This window comes from Mesoplodon bidens, assembly GCF_964165515.1.
Source record: "Mesoplodon bidens genome assembly, chromosome: 18".
Lineage (NCBI taxonomy): Eukaryota > Metazoa > Chordata > Mammalia > Artiodactyla > Ziphiidae > Mesoplodon > Mesoplodon bidens.
The window spans coordinates 55,447,192-55,464,078 of record NC_138175.1 but is presented as its reverse complement, the minus strand read 5'-3'; the positions used below and the strand labels follow the sequence as shown (position 1 = coordinate 55,464,078).

At 42.7% G+C, this 16,887-nt stretch overlaps 1 protein-coding gene across 7 annotated transcripts; it reads right to left on the bottom strand.

Moving 5' to 3' along the window:
- Positions 1 to 3,028: 3,028 nt before the first annotated feature.
- LOC308605931 (zinc finger protein 350-like) lies at positions 3,029 to 14,657 on the bottom strand. 7 transcript variants are annotated; one of them, XR_014013744.1, is made up of 6 exons: positions 14,575 to 14,647; positions 9,425 to 9,613; positions 8,792 to 8,918; positions 8,423 to 8,515; positions 4,411 to 6,229; positions 3,029 to 3,626 (listed from the first exon to the last, which is right to left on the bottom strand). XR_014013744.1 is itself a non-coding variant. In XM_081216307.1 (6 exons), exons 3-6 carry the CDS (start codon positions 9,437 to 9,439, stop codon positions 4,881 to 4,883), a joined length of 1,584 nt encoding a protein of 527 aa, XP_081072433.1. In that variant the 5' UTR covers positions 9,440 to 9,613; positions 14,385 to 14,504; positions 14,593 to 14,657; the 3' UTR covers positions 3,647 to 4,880. The 7 variants fall into 7 exon arrangements, 6 of the variants coding, with proteins under 6 accessions (XP_081072433.1, XP_081072434.1, XP_081072432.1 ...); XM_081216307.1 differs by lacking the exon at positions 3,029 to 3,626 and adding an exon at positions 14,385 to 14,504 and having other exon boundaries at positions 3,647 to 6,229; positions 14,593 to 14,657; XM_081216308.1 differs by lacking the exon at positions 3,029 to 3,626 and adding an exon at positions 14,385 to 14,504 and having other exon boundaries at positions 3,647 to 6,229; positions 14,613 to 14,651.
- Positions 14,658 to 16,887: the final 2,230 nt, after the last annotated feature.

The following is a 16,887-nucleotide window of genomic DNA, read 5'->3' as shown; positions in this document are numbered from 1 at the left end:
AAATTGCAGCTGTATTGTGGTGCTACCGATAGGAAGTATAAAAGGCATCCAATAGAGAAAACATGTCTATACAAGGGATGACTGAAGATCATTTATCTTTCTAGACCATCATAATATGCTAATTTGACTGCCCTCCAAAATGTACTATGAGTTCCTCAGACAGAAACTCTGAAATATTTTTGTATCCACAGTGCTCAGAACAAAAACTTGAACAGAAGTTTTCAATAACGGACTATTAAATGAATAACTGAATTTGGCTTGCAAGATACAGTATTCTCTTCGTCAAGGTTCTATGCTGCTCAGTGAAAATTAAATACAGCAAAGGTGCAAGAGAATGTATATATGTGCTGCTTTTTGAAAAGAAAAGGGACAAAAAGTAGTATCTACTTGCTTGTACTGCCAAAAAAAAAAAAAAAAAAAACCCACACTGGAGGGAGACACAATAAAACTTAACTGTGGGAGCCAGAAGGTCAAGGGAAAACAAACTGAGAACAGGGTAAAAGTGAGACTCATAAATGCACCTTTTTATATAGTTTTAAGTTTGTTTTTTTTTTTCGGTACGAGGGCCTCTCACTGTTGTGGCCTCTCCCGTTGTGAAGCACAGGCTTTGGACGTGCAGGTTCAGCGGCCATGGCTCACGGGCCCAGCTGCTCCGTGGCATGTGGGATCTTCCCAGACCGGGGCACGAACCCGTGTCCCCTGCATCGGCAGGTGGACTCTCAACCACTGCGCCACCAGGGAAGCCCCTAGTTTTAAGTTTTGAACCACATGACTCTGTGACCTATTCAAACAATTTCAATCCAATCTTGATGGGGAATACACATCTAAATCCAGGAAAAATAAAACTGCAAGTCTATAAAGGGCTTATAAGGAGAGGAACATAGTTCTATGGAGGGCCAGAAATTGGGGAACCTGGCCGAGTGAGGGAAAGCTTCACTGAAGAAGTGATTGTTGAAGATGATGAAGAATGAAGGAGGGACCCAGAAGATAGGAGGAAAGAAAGGAAAGTCCTCCCTCACTAGGACTAATGATAATACTGTTATTAATTGCATTTGGCAGGCACTATTTTAACTACATCTACTTCTCACAATAAACCTACCCAGGCAGATATTAAAGATAAACTGAGGTGAGTTGAGCAACTTGCTCAGAGGCACACAGCTCAGGGCTGGCACGGCAGGATTCAAATCAGGCAGTATGGGACTTCCCTGGTGGTGCAGTGGTTAAGAATCCGCCTGCCAATGCAGGGAACACAGGTTCAAGTCCTGGTCCGGGAAGATCCCACATGCCACGGAGCAATGAAGCCCGTGCACCACAACTACTGAGCCTGCACTCTAGAGCCTGTGAGCCACAACTACTGAGCCTGCATGCCTGGAGCCTGTGCCCCGCAACCAGAGAAGCCACCGCAATGAGAAGCTCGCACACCACAACGAAGAGCAGCCCCCGATCGCCGCAACTAGAGAAAGCCCGGGCACAGCAACAAAGACCCAATGCAGCCAAAAATAAATAAATTTATTTAAAAAAAAATCAGGGCTTCCCTGCTGGCGCAGTGGTTGAGAGTCCACCTGCTGATGCAGGGGACACGGGTTCATACCCCGGTCCGGGAAGATCCCACATGCCACGGAGCGGCTGGGCCCGTGAGCCATGGCTGCTGAGCCTGCGCGTCCGGAGCCTGTGCTCCGCAACGGGAGAGGCCACAACAGTGAGAGGCCCGCGTACCGCAAAAAAAAAAACCCCAAAAATCAGGCAGTATGACTTCATTGCCCACTCCTAACCACTGTTTGAGGTGAAGGGTGATCTTTATTGAAATCATAAGGATCCTGGGTGTGGAAGCAGGCTTAGGCCTGCACTGGGCCTCCTTTACCTGGGGATGCCAAGTTCTGAAAGGTAAGCTCAGCACGTGGCCCTCAGAGCTCAGGGCAGCCCAGCCAGCCCATCCCAGGCCCCAGCTGATCAGTTCCAGGAGTGAGCCCGCCTGACCATGCCTTGGCTGGAAGTGGAGAGTCACAGGGCAGGAAGTGGAGGGGAGCTGAGGGTCAGGTTGCTGGAGCCCTCGTGACTGGTTCTGTGCTGGAGACTCTCTGTCCTGAATCCATCCCATTATAATGTGAGGGTGGTGATGGGGACCGTAGCCCGGGAGTTAGGACAAATATGTTCAAAATTAGGTGTGCATCAGGCCCTTGTTAAAAACGCAGAGTCCGGGACTCCAGCCCCAGAGGTTCTGGTTTAGGAGGTGTGGGGTGTGACTCAGGAATTGCATTAAGTTTCTCAGAGAATCTGAGGCAGGAAGTTTGTCATAGACAATTATTACAAACAGTCCTGGAATGTTCTCTGGTTACAAATATTCTGAAGGGTGATTCCCCTCAGTACTTCGGTTTTGGCTCAAATTATATCCAGAAAAGCCTTTCCTTGGGGAGGGGTAAATCTCCCTCATTACTACCTACAGATTACTATAAATTACTATCTGATATTAGACTTCATTTCTCCTCATAGGATTTATCACTTCCTGACATTTTGTAATCTCTCTCACCATCTCTCTCCTTTACTAGATTATATGGTCCACGATAAAGGCTGTTCCTTTGCCTGTTTTGCTCACTGACGTTTTCTCACTGTGTAAAACAGTGATTTGCACAGTGATGGTGCTTTAAAACGTTTCTGGAGGAGTAAATTACCCAGACCCAGGATTTTCGTTGAATTCTGAGTGGGCCACAGCATGGCAAATTTCCATGTCTTTTATGAGTAGGACTGTTTGTAATTGGGATCTTATATCCTCATGGGATCATGGGAAAGAACTCTGGATAAAGGAGAAAGCAAAGACCCCACTTTGAGGACAGCAGGAAGGAATGAGGGAGATAGAAGACATCTGTCTCAACTCAGCAGGTCACAGAGGAGCCAGGATCTTTAAATGGCAACTCTTCACAGGTGTTAGCCTGTGGACAAATCTCAGGATTCATTTCTAAGACATTCCAAGAAGATCTCACCTCCCCCCACTCCCTATACACTCCACCATTCTTAAAGACTAAGGCTCTCATTTTGCATTTGTTCTATTTATTCTAGGAATCATTTTCCTTTTCTGCTTTGTCCCTTTATAATCAGTTAAGTCTCTCTAACCTCAGTTTGGGGTGTCAATTTTGGTCTTTAGAACTGTCTTTCCCTTGAGTGACAGACAGAATACATTTTGATTAGCCCATTAGTTTATTCATTCACTTTCCAAATCTAGAGCTGATAAGAATTATTTTTCCCCCCTCTGTGCTGGGAAACCGAAAATCGTGGAAACCAGCATTCTCCAATATAACTTTCTGGTACAATGGAAATGATGGTAGAGCATCTTCCCACTGTCTCACCATTTTGCTGTCTGTGCTGTCCAATTCTATTGCCATGAGTCACATGACTGTTGAACACTTGAAATGTGGCTAGTGTAACTGAAGATTCATCTTATTCGTTTTCAATTTTTTTTAAACATTAAAATTTAAAGAAAGCCACTAAAGTTAAGGAATATAATTTCCTCATGGAGATAACAAATAGGCATTTAAAAAAATTAACTTACTTGGGGAATTCCGTGGCGATCCAGTGGTTAGGACTCTGCACTTTCACTGCTGAGGGCCCTGGTTCAATCCCTGTTCAGGGAACTAAGATCCCACAAGCCGTGTGACATGGCCAAATACATAAATAAAAATAAAAAATAACTTACTTGAAACAACGAGGTCCTACTGTATAGCACAGGGGACTATACTCATTATTCTCTGATAAACCATAATGAAAAAAATATGAAAAAGAATATATATACATATATATAACTGAGTCACTTTGCTGTACAGCAGAAATTAACATTGTACATAAACTATACTTCAATAAAATAAATTAAAAAAAACTTATTTGTGTTCTATGGTGCTTAAATACCATTATTAACTCCTTCCCCAATCTCCCAAATGATACGCTCCTTCAACAATAAATTGTCATATTCCCTTGAGCCAATTACTCCAGGTCCATTTCACTTATTATGGATACTTACATGCTCTCACTAAATTAGCTTGAGAGTAGAGATGCCACTTAAAGATAATCCGACTACCTCAATGGTCTATCCAGGGGACCATGAACTTTCTCTGTTCAGATCACCACAGTATCCTCAGCTTTTGGAACAGAACCATATACCAAGGATGTATTTGACAAATACTCTGTGAAAGACCAAACTGACTCAGTCTAAGGCTGTTGTTTCATTAGTCCCTCTGCATAATATAAACTTCTGAAAGTTTAAGGAAGACATTCCAGTTTCAGATTCATCATTCACCTTGGCCTGGGGAAACTGAATTGATATATACACGCCCCATATCCCACCAATCCAATATTAGCCCTCTTGTGATTTTTCCTCCATAGCAACCTTCCAGAAACAAATTATATGTTTAAAAAATTCACCTCCTTATTTCCTCCACTTAGTTGAACTCAGGCTTCCTTCATTTATTTAATTGACACAACAGAGCAACTGACGTTTGTGTTTGGGTTAACATCAGATTATGCCTCTGTATCAAGGCATTTATGATATTGGATGAGTAGGTCATGTGTTCCCAGTCTCAGCATTTATACAGTTTCTCTCAGTGTATACTTTTTTTTTTCTTTTCTTTTGCCGTACGCGGGCCTCTCACTGCTGTGGCCTCTCCCGTTGCGGAGCACAGGCTCTGGACGCACAGGCTCAGCGGCCATGGCTCACGGGCCCAGCCACTCCGTGGCATGTGGGATCTTCCCAGACCGGGGCACGAACCCATGTCCCCTGCATCAGCAGGCGGACTCTCAACCACTGCACCACCAGGGAAGCCCTCTCAGTGTATACTTTTCAGCCACCATATGAACTAGAAATTTTTGCTCAACGCTTTTCCTCAGAGAATGTCTTAATTTTTTCCCTGCTGGTTTTCTGTGACATAAAATAAAATATAATTGACCACTGAAGGCACAACCACATTCACTGCATTCATAAGGGTTCTCTCCTGTGCCAACCCTCTGCTTTCTCCTGCGGGTGCACATCTGGCCACAGGCTGTCCCACTATGACTACATTCCTGTTTGCTAGGAGCCCACTGATGTTGACTGATGTCTGAGGGACCACAGAAGATACTTGCATTGTCACTGTATTAAGGTTTTTCTCTTGGAGGACAACACTGCTCTGTGAGGACCTGTGACCCTCTGAGGGAGGATTTTCCACCTTGACTGAATGAGTTTTCTGATGTTTATTGAGGACTGACTTCCCTCTGAATGATTTTCCACATTCACTACATCTATAGGGTTTCTCCCCTGTATGGATTCTCTGATGGATAACGAGCTGCGGCTTCTCGATAAAGCCTTTCCCACAATCGCTGCATTCAAAGGGTTTCTCTCCTGTGTGAGTCCTTTGGTGTTTAATGAGACCTGTCTTCTGCGAAAGGGTTTTTCCACATTCCCCACACACAAAGGGAGTCGTTCCTGTGTGAAATCTCTGGTGTGCTGTGAGGCACGTCTTTTGGCTGAAGCCTTTTCCACATTCATTGCATATATAAGGTTTCTCGCCTGTGTGAATCCGCTGATGCACCATAAGATTTCCCTTCTGGATGAAGCCCTTTCCGCATTCGCTGCATATAAATGGTTTCTCCCCGGTATGGGTTTTCTGATGGACACTGAGCCCTGATTTCTTGAGGAAGGCTTTGCCACATTCAGTGCATTCATAAGGTTTCTCTCCTGTATGCGTTCTCTGATGTTCAGTGAGCTTGAACTTTCTGAAGAAGGCTTTCCCACATAGATTACATCGATGGGGTTTCTCTCCTGTATGAAGATTCTGGTGATCAGTGAGCCAAGACTTTTTGATGAAAGCTTTCCCACATTCACCACATACATGAGATTTCTTTATTTTCTGAGTCTTCTGATGCTTGATGAATTGGGACTTAGTGCTGATGAGTTTTTGGCTTTCGGGAAATTTAATTTCAGTATGAAATTGTTCACTGTCACCATGGAGACAGGATCTGACTTCTCCAGTAAACTCAGCAGGGCTCTTTATTTCATAGCTTCTGCTCTCGGAAAGTAAAGTTAAATTTGATTTCATACTTTTTCCATGTAAGTTAAACATACCATGATTTTGCCTGAACAGAAAATGAGTTCTGCTCCGATGATCAGAATATTCCAATGGGTTCTGTTTGTGCCATTGTTCTAGTCTCTTCTCCATGCTCTCATTTTGTAAGTGCTCCAGCAGGTGATCATCAACTTTCCCGACTTCTAGGAAAGAAAAGAAGAATGAACTCCTCCATCTTCCAGATTTGGAATAAAGGTATCTTTTAAAATACTTTGATGTGAGGTGTCTTTTTAGTGATGACCCTATGGTATGAATGTTAATAAAACTCCATGTTTAATGGTCTTTATACATTGGAAAAAAAACGGTCATAATGAATAAATACAGATTTGGTTATTTTCTAAATACTGTAAAATACGAGCAATTTCCTGTGAGCAGGAGACCACAGGTTGCAGGGCCACCTCATCCAAATTGGGGAGGGATGGACTCATTCATTCCACAGATCCTTACTGATCACCACTGTGTACCAGGAACGGTGCTAGTGTTGGGGATTCGCAAACATACTCCTCGTGTTCACGGAGCCTATACTGTAGGTGGGTAAAACCACTTTACAGGGCAGAGATAGACACAAGGAAAACAGCTGCAGTTGGAAAGCCCAGTGGGAAGGAACAATGGAGAGGAAGAGAGGTGGAGGAAACCAGGGCTCATTTTGGAGGAAGACAGGCCTCCCCATGGATCCATTGTTGTGGTCTGCATGAGGGGAATGAAGAATATGACACAGCAGAAAAAGAAAGAAAGAAAAAACTAGAAGACAAGAAGAAAAAAAAAAAGAAAAAAAGAAAATGACGCAGCAGAGAACTCCAAGCACATCTAACTTACAATGCGCACCTCAGAGAGATCCATTATGCAACTTAATTCCATCACGGCACTTTTCACCCCTTAGACATATTATTTATTTTAAATTTTGATTAAATTGATGTCTCGTCCTCTTAGAATGAAAGCTCTTGGTCTACTTGTTTCTTCAACTGCTGTTACCTTCCAGCTTACACTAGACTGTCAAAAAATAATTCATAAAGGAATGAATCAAGGAAGCAATCACATGTATGGAACAGACTGGGAAGTTTAGGAAAGAAGATGGAAACTTCTGTGTGAACAAGATGATATGTCATGGTGATCACTAAAAGAAGAATTTTTATGTCATGTGACAGGTAACATGGTTACCTGGGACTTTTTTTTTTTGGCTGTGCCACATGGCGCATGGGATCTTAGCTCCTCGAACAGGGACTAAACCCACGTGCCCTGCACTGGAAGCGTGGAGTCTTAACCACTGGACTGCCAGGGAAGTCCCTACCTGGGACTTAATGTTATCAGAAGGTGAAGGGAAAGAAATGAAAGCTTTCAGGAAGTGAATACAATGGTAAGGTCTACAATGAACGAGAAGAAAGTTCAAAATCAGTAAATATACAAAGGAATTAATTTGAAGTAGGCAAGAGTTATGGTCTGGTTGAGGCTGGAACTGAGAATGTAGGATGTTAAAATAACTTTCCTAGTTAAAAATTCATCATGAACAGCAGATGCCTTTACAGAAAAGAGCTCTGCAGGAGGGGGACATTTGAGGTAATGTCTGAGTGGCCAGGATGGAGGACGCACAGGAGTAAGGCAAAACCTAAACTTCTAGGGTTTCCTGGGAGGGAAGATGATCTTAGGTCCTTGCAGTTACTGGGAACTCAGGAGAGCTGCCATCGAGATAAGTTATATAGAAGCCAAGTCTGTGGTGGATCACACTGGGGAGAGATCAATTTGGGAGTCTTCTCCAGTGACCCTAAGGAGCTTAGCTTATTATGATGAAGAAAACTTTGAAGGTTAAGAGATCATTGGAGAAAATGGAAAACAAAACCTTTGGAGAACCTCAGAGTGGGAATAAGGCACAGTGAAGACCAGTCTACTTTGGGGCCCGGCATCCAAGATGGGGTGGATGTGACAAAAGAAATCAACATTACCAGTAGAGCAGAAAGGTGCAGTAGTCAGAAGACAGTGAGGAATTCAAATTTTCTCTTTGGAGAGAGGCCTTGGAAGGTGGAATTTCATAGAAAAGGAGGTGGAAGTGTATGAAGAAGAAGGAAAAGATATGAGAATCCTAGGGAAAAGAAAACTATGCAAACAAAAATCAAGATGGGGGTAAAATAAAGAAGAAACAGATCCCATAAAAGACAAGAGTCTTCCCTAAGAAGGGATATATTTTTCTCTAAACTCCTACAAAGAAAAAGAGGTCTGACATCGGGAGAGAGATGCACGGAGGCACTGCTTACCCAGCGTCCAACTCCCTCACAGCTGTGACTCTTCTCTGACAAACTACAGTGTGATTTTCACGCCTGTCACCTTGCTGGTCTCTCACTCACCTGAATGGGTTCGACAGTGGATTTCATCTTCCACTGTCCATGGTTCTCCCTGATCCAACTTGGAGAGTATGTCTGGTTTGCTGGCTTGAAAACCTATTCACGGGAAATGACAACAGATTTAGACCCACTGAATTGGGCTTGGGATCTGTGAAGACAGCAGAGTGTTACATTTGAGGACAAAACAATGTTACAACCTACAAGGTAAAGGCTTTTCTCTCAGGAGAAGGGAGAATATACCCATGTATCTGGGTAAGGGGCTAAGAATCTATTGCTTCAGAGCATCACAGACACTCCAGAGCTTTCAGAAGCTGAGAAAGGAAAGGCCACTTATTGGGGACCCTCTAAGGGACCCAGGGGAGCCGTCCTCACCCACAGACAGCAGGTTGCTATAGTTCTCCAGCATCACGTCCCGGTACAGGTCCTTCTGAGGAGGGGCCAGGAGCTGCCACTCCTCCCACGTGAAGTCCACGGCCACATCGTCAAATGTCAGGGTTTCCTGTAATAACAGTGGTGTTTAATGAAGTGATGTCCTTTTGATGATATGGAAGAAATGTTAAAGTTTTTCTGCTCATTTCCACTTTATAGGCTGCATCGAGATATCTAGCAGGGTTTTTATTTTAATAAACCATTGAAGAAGCAAATGTCTAATAAAATATTCTCTAATTGTGTAGTCAGCCACCCATCCATTTATCCAATGAGAAGTTTTTATAATGTGTAGAAGTTAAATCTTCTTGTTAAGCTAGAAACACCACATTCTCATATATGTGTGTATATATATATGTATATATATATATATATATATAAGAAAAGAAAGGGAAAACTATGCAAACAAAAATCAAGATGGGGGTAAAATAAAGAAGAAACAGATCCCAGAAAAGATATATGAATGACAGACAAAAGATACACATATTTATACTTTACAGAATAATGGAAGTGATTTTTTACAGGCATCTACAAATCCATCAGGGAACAAAGGAAAGAATAAAACAGAACAAAAGTCACCTGGGCCTGGATCATTTTCTTCTGTTTTCTGAAAACAGCTGGCAACAAGGAGGCTCTGTCGCTGTATCTTCTGGATCTGCTCTAAATTCTGTTCTGTCTTCAATCAAGCATGTCCCAAGAAATGCTAATACCAAACCGTGTAACTTCTTCCTCCTTCTACTGATTCTTTTGCTCCTGGAGAGTCAGGACCTGTGGGTTGAGGAGGAAATTCAAGCTGAGGGTACATTTCCTCTGGACCCAGATGCTTACGCTGCTCCTGGGCGCTCACCTTAACCCAATGCCCACAGCATTGCTAAGTGTCCCCAGAAGATTGTTGCCCCGGAAGACTTTATTCCTTTGCCCAAAAAGCTTAAGCTTCTAACAGTGGTGGGGGTATTCCTTTATTCCATGAAGTTGAAGTGGGGTGACTGTCAAAGGAGATGAGGGAAACAAGATCCATCCCAGCAGCAGCCCTCAGGAGCAGGAGAATCTCAGGCAGCTCAGTTATACAAAACAGACCATATGGGAGGAGAGGCGCTGGGCATTGTTTTCCTTTAAACCGTGTGCGCTCAGGAACCTCTTCAAACGTTTTTATACACCCTGTGAGTACACACACTTCAGTTTAAAAACCAATGTACTGGGCAAACCAGAAGCAATGTCTTGTAAGCAATAATGGTAATATCTTAGGAGGTTTTAAATACATAAAAAACTAAAATACAAAATAAAAGTACATAAATTAGAAGGTGGTAAATGAAGTTGAGGTGCTCTAAGATGACTGTATTGTCAGAGGAAAGTGCAGAAGTACTAATTAACGTAAGAATTTGACAAAGAATAATTACATGTGATGTGTAATCTCTAGTGTCATAATGAACGCTAATAATTTTCTTAAAGAACATAATTTGCAGTGCTACCAGAAGAGGGAAATGTAATAATAAGAAACTCATCCAGAAGAAGGTACGATTCTGACAACAATTTGAATATGTGTGTTTTTTGAACACACCACCAAGCAGTGCTACAACATCGGCTGGGTGTCCTACAGTTCAACTCAATTCTGTTGCTATGTACCTGGAGATAATATCATATCCCACCGATTGAAGGCTCAGTCCTATGAGACTGGCTCCTACCTCCTACTTCATGTGCAAACACAAGTCCAGGTTGTCACGTGTACTTCTAAGCAACAAGCCACAGATGGCAGGTTCCAATGACCCCCCTCCTTGGGTTGATTAATTTGCTAGAGCAGGGAATTCCCTGGTGGTCCAGTGGTTAGGACTCCATGCTTCCACTGCAGGGGGCATGGATTTGATCCCTGGTCGGGGAACTAAGATCCCACATGCCGCGTGGCATGGCCTAGAAAAAAAAAAAAAAAAAAAACGAAACACAAAACGAAAAACAAAAATTTTCCAGAACGGTTCACAGAACTCAGAGAAACATTTTAGTTATTATATTTACTTATTATAAAAGGATGTAACTCAGGAACAGCCAGATGGAAGAGATGCCTAGGGAAGGGTATGTGTGTAAGGGCAAGGAGTGACCCTTATAGGAGTGTCACTCTCCCTGCATCTCCACATGTTCAAGCCAGAAGCAATTTCACTCTGAGAATACATCTAAGAAATATATCCCTCCAAAAATATGGGCATATTTGAACCAGCGGACACGCTCAGTAATTTCCATAGCACCACTGCTCATAATAAACCAAAATGCAAACAACACACGTTTAATAAATACTAGGAAAAACCAAATATTCAAACAATGGAATGTTGTGGGAAAATTACAGTCTTTGCACAGCTTTCAAGCTAAGAATGACTTTTTTGTTTTTAAAGGACTGTAAAACAAAAATAAAGAAATATATATGAGAGAACTGTGGCTTACAAATCCTAAAATATTTATTGTGTGGATATTTATATAATATATTTGCCTGACCCTTGTTACAGAGGAAAAAAAAGTACACCTATGTGCAAAAACGTGAATGATTCTCAGAAATACTGAGCCTGACATAAAAAATGCATGATGTGGAGAAAACTCTAATTTGAAAAGATATATGCACCCCAATGTTCATAGCAGCACTATTTACAATAGCCAAGACATGGATGCAACCCAAGAGTCCATCAATAGATGAATGGAGGGCTCCCCTGGTGGCGCAGTGGTTGAGAGTCCGCCTGCCAATGCAGGGGACACGGGTTCGTGCCCCGGTCCGGGAAGATCCCACATGCTCCGGAGCGGCTAGGCCCGTGAGCCATGGCCACTGAACCTGCGCGTCTGGAGCCTGTGCTCCTCAATGGGAGAGGCCACAACAGTGAGAGGCCCGCGTACCACAAAAAAAAAAAAAAAAGATGAATGGATAAAGAAGATGTGGTATGTATATATACAATGGAATATTACTCAGCCATAAAAAAGAAGGAAATAACGCCATCTGCAGCAACATGGATGGACTTAGAGATTATCATATTAAGTGAAGTAAGTCAGAAAAAGACAACTATCATATGATATCACTTATATGTAGAATCTAAAAAACTGATATAAATGAACTTATTTACAAAACAGAAATAGACTAACAGACATAGAAAACAAACTTATGGTTACCAGAGGGGATGGGGGGTGGGTAGATAAATTAGTTTGGGATGAACATGTACACACTACTGTGTATAAAAGAGACAAACAAGGACCTACTGCATAGCACAGGGAATTATACTCAATGTCTTATTATAACCTATAATGGAAAAGAATCTGAAAAAGATTGTATATCTGTATAACTGAATCACTTTGCTGTACACCTGAAGCTAACACACACTGTAAATCAACTACACTTCAGTTTTTAAAAATGGTTTTAAAAATGCATGATGTATAATTACATTGAAACACAGTTGAAAATACGCAAAACTAAATAAACTATAATGATGAGGAATGAATGATTATGTTATAACACCATAAAGAAAAGCCTGGAGGTGCTTGCTAATAGAGAAGATGGTATTCACCTTCGGGTGTGAGGATGTAATATAATTGGGAAGAGGTTCACAGAACACCACTGGGGTGCTGGCAATGCTCTGTTTTCGTTGTAGGTAATGTCTGTATATATGTATATATTCCTTTTTTTTTTTTTTTTTGGCCATGCTGTGTGGCATGTGAGATCTTAGTTCCATGACCAGGGATTGAACCCTCACCCCCTGCAGTAGAAGCGCAGAGTCTTAACCACTGGACCGCCAGGGAAGTCCCTATATGTATATATTCCTTTTATACTGACTCACTTGTAGAACTTTTAATTTAACAAAGAAATGGAAGCTCTCAAAAATACTAAAAGCCTGTTGTTTGAAAAGACCAATAATATATAAATATTTAGAGTCAAAACAGAAAGTGGAAATAAAGGACAGAAGGAATTAATGGGAGGGACTTCCGTGGTGGTCCAGTGGTTAAGACTCTGCACTTCCACTGCAGGGGGCACGGGTTTGATCCCTGGTCGGGGAACTAAGATCCCACATGCTACACGTGGGCAAAAAAAAAAAAAAAGAAAGAAAAGAAAAAGAAAAAGGAATTAATGGAAGTTATGACTCAGATAAAATACAGATTTTTTTTGCCTGAAAGAATACTATGAATACCTTCATGTCATTAAATTTGAAATACTAGATTTACCCTCTTGAAAACATGTTGACTTCAGACAATATAGCAAGTGAATTTATAAGTAAGCAACAAGACAAAAATGTCCATTACCACCCCACTTTTCAATTTTGTATTGCAGAGTTGAGCCAATGCATTGAAATAAGAATAAGGTAACATTAGAAAATAGGGCAGAAATTTTTCATCAGTATCATTATCAACACGAAAAAAGGGATTCAAGGCATTACTTATTTAAAAGAGAAAATGCTCCCCCAGAAACCCCAAAGCAGATTTTTACATACACAGTTGGCTAGAAATGCCCCATATACCTAAGCTCATTTCTTAGTACTAATTCAATCACTAGCAATGGGAACTCGAACCACATGACTGACTAAGACCAACCGGGACTTACTAGTAAACTGGGATATAGGTCACCATGCCACAGGGATAGATATTTAAACAAAATGGAGATTCTGTTAGCAAAGAACAAAGTGTTCATGTATGTCAGGGAAGCAAGTAACGGTGCCGTTACAATATATCAATATTAGGAGGTGACTGCAGGTGTTGGCAAACATTTTCTGCAAAGAGAACAGACACAGATTTTCACATTTGCAGGCCAAAATGTCTCTGTCATCACGACTATATTCTGCCTTTGCTGTGCGAAAGCATCAGAGACGATACAAAACAGATTGAAATTGCTGGTTTAGTCCCTCAGTCTGTAATCAACTCCTTGATTAAAAGCTAAAAGGCCAGGTTAAACAACAAGGCCCTACTGTATAGCACAGGGATGTTCAATATCCTGTGATAAACCATAATGGAAAAGAATGCGAAAAGGGATGTACATATATGTATAACTGAATCACTTTGCTGTACAGTAGAAATTAACACAACATTGTAAATCAACTATATTTCAATAAAGTATACTAAAAAAGAAAAAACCCACACACCAAAAAGCTGAAAACCAGATGGTTTCGAACTACTGCCCTGGGCTGTACCGTCTTCTGTCCCAGCAGCCGAAGTTGGAACCTCAACCCAAAAACTACAGCCAGGGGTCCTCGGCGTCCAAAGCCTCAGCCCTCACAGACTCTCTGTACCACAGACACTGACGACACACTTCCTTATTAATCCGAAACCTGGGCCAGACACCCGCATATGATGACCAGCCAGCCAGGCCCCAACACCACTGAGCCCCAAATTAAATCCCCAGCCTGAACCCGACACTGCGATCATCGTCAATGCCACTCGTACGCCCTGCAAGCGGAGTGATCTGCAGAACCGCAAGCCCTGACAGCTGGAAGAGCAATGATCTCTACAGAATCTAATCGTACTGACTCCCAGGACACCCCCCAACATAAACCATAGACAAAACTCGCGTCCGGTTCCCTTCAAATACCTCAAAGCAGGTACTCTCCTGGTTCGCGTTAAATACATCCACCTCCGCACTTCCACCCTCCTCCTCTGCCCTCCGGCAAAAATCTCATGGGTCCAGATTGCACCAAGTCCACGCGTCACCCTTGGGCGAAACAAAACCACCAGTGTCACGACAAAAAAAAAAAAATCCAGGCACAAAACCACACACTAACCTGATTTCCCCAACCTACAAGGAGCCTAAACGTCGTACTTCTGTTAACTGCTTTGACGTCTACACCGGTCCGGCTCCGTCTACGGCAGACGAAGTGGATATGCGATGTTTGAGGAAACGAGGACGATCGGATTTCCGGGATTTCCTAGAGAGGCAATATGTCTGCGCCCAGCTCTCCGCGGCCCCAGGGGGCGGCCATGTTGGGACACCTGACGTACAGAAAGTCAAGGGGCGGGTTTGGTTGGGTACCAGGAGCCAGGGATGGCCGGGAAGATGAGAAGCCAGTGAAATTATCCAATTTCCTGGTACTTCGACTCCTGCAGAAAATAGGTAAATTTTCAGTCCCAAGCTTCACGAGGCAAAAATGATGCAGGCTAAGTTGCTTTCAGCAGGCTAGGCAGACAAGTAATACGGCCGCGGCGTGTATTATCTACTTTGTATTAAAAACAAACAAAAAAAGTTTCCAAACGGACAAGTAGGAGTTGTCGGCATGACAGCGGAGAACGCACTCCTAGAAAGGGAAAAGATAATAACCTCCGGTAATTACGGACGCCACGGAAAGCTTCTGACCGGAAAATAGTTTGTAGAAAGCTGTTTTTAAGAACAGAAAAAGATTCCCAGAAGCTGGTACAGTACGGGGCTGGCTAGTAACGAGAGAAAAGAGCGGCTGGGGCTAATCTAAGTTGTGATGGGGGGCGGCGGGGGCGGTGGGCACTTAGGAAAAGGCCACTAGCAGTGAGGCCATTCAAGGTCTGGAGTCGCTGGGAAAAGCACAACCTGCGGGTGGTGATGAGGACAGTAATCCAAGATTTAGGGCAAAGAATGTCAAAATTAGGTGTGCATAAGGCCATTGTTAAAAATGCAGTCCTGGATTCCAGCCTCAGAGGTTCTAGTTTAGGAGGTCGCAGATTTGGCTGGGAAATTTGCATTAAGTTTCTCAGAGAATCTGAGGCAGGAAGCCTGTCATATACAATCATTAGAAACAGTCCTGGAATGTTCTCTGGTTACCAATATTGTGATGGGTGACTCCCCTCAGTACTTCAGTCTTGGCTCAAATTATATCCAGAAAAGCTTGGGGGGAGGGCCTCCCCCATTATTACCAATACATTACTATAAATTACCGTTACTAGGCTCTATTTTTCTTCATAGGGCTTATCACTTGCTGACATACAATTCATTGACTCTCTCCGTCATTATATTGTAAGGTCCATAAAGGCCGTTCCCTTGCCTGTGTTGTTCATTGATGTATCTTCAGTGTGGAATACAGCGTCTCACACAGTGTTGGTGCTTTAAAATACATCTGAAGGAGGGAATTACCCAATAACCCAGCATTTCAGATTGAATTCTGAGATGGCCACAACATGGCAAATTTCCATTTCCTTTCCTATTAACAAGACCCAACTATTTATAACTTGAATAGTTAGGATAACTACAGGATAGTTAGGAAATTAAGGAAAAGTACTCTGGCTAGTAAGAGGCCAAGAGCCCCACTCCCAGAAGAGGGAGAAAGAATAATGAAAACACATCTCAATTCAGCAGGTAACAGTGCAGCTGGAATTTTTTTAATGGTGGCAGCTTTCAAGAGTGATAGTCCTGTGGATAAAGGTTCTTCTCCACAACATCCTTTAAGAATGTCACCTCCCGGGCTTCCCTGGTGGCAGAGTGGTTGAGAGTCCGCCTGCCGATGCAGGGGACACGGGTTCGTGCCCCGGTCCGGGAAGATCCCACATGCCGCGGAGCGGCTGGGCCCGTGAGCCATGGCCGCTGAGCCTGCGCGTCCGGAGCCTGTGCTCTGCAACGGGAGAGGCCACAACAGTGAGAGGCCCGTGTAGCGCAAAAAAAAAAAAAAAAAAAAAGAATGTCACCTCCCATCTCCTATTTTCTCCTCCATTCTTAGAGACTAAGATTCCTATCCTTTCTATTCTATGTATTCTGAGGATCCTTTTTCGTTTTAGCTTTGCCCAGTTTATATTGTTATTGGGTCTCTCATCACATACGACTTGGGGCAAACAGCTGTGTTCTTTAGGACTGCCCTCCAATGGCTCATGCCCTTCAATGACAGAACACTCTGATTAGTCCACTAGCTCATTCATTCACTTTCCAAATCAACAGATACTTGGTTTTTATTTTTCTGTGCTGGGAAATATAACATCACGTAAACCAGGGCTCTCCAGTATAACTTTCTAGGATGATGGAAATGATGACAGATTTCTCTCAGTATATACTTTTTGGCCACATAGTCAGCTACAAAGTTTTGCTCATTGACTGTGCTGTCCAATGTGGTACCCACTAGTCACATTGTGACCACCTGAAA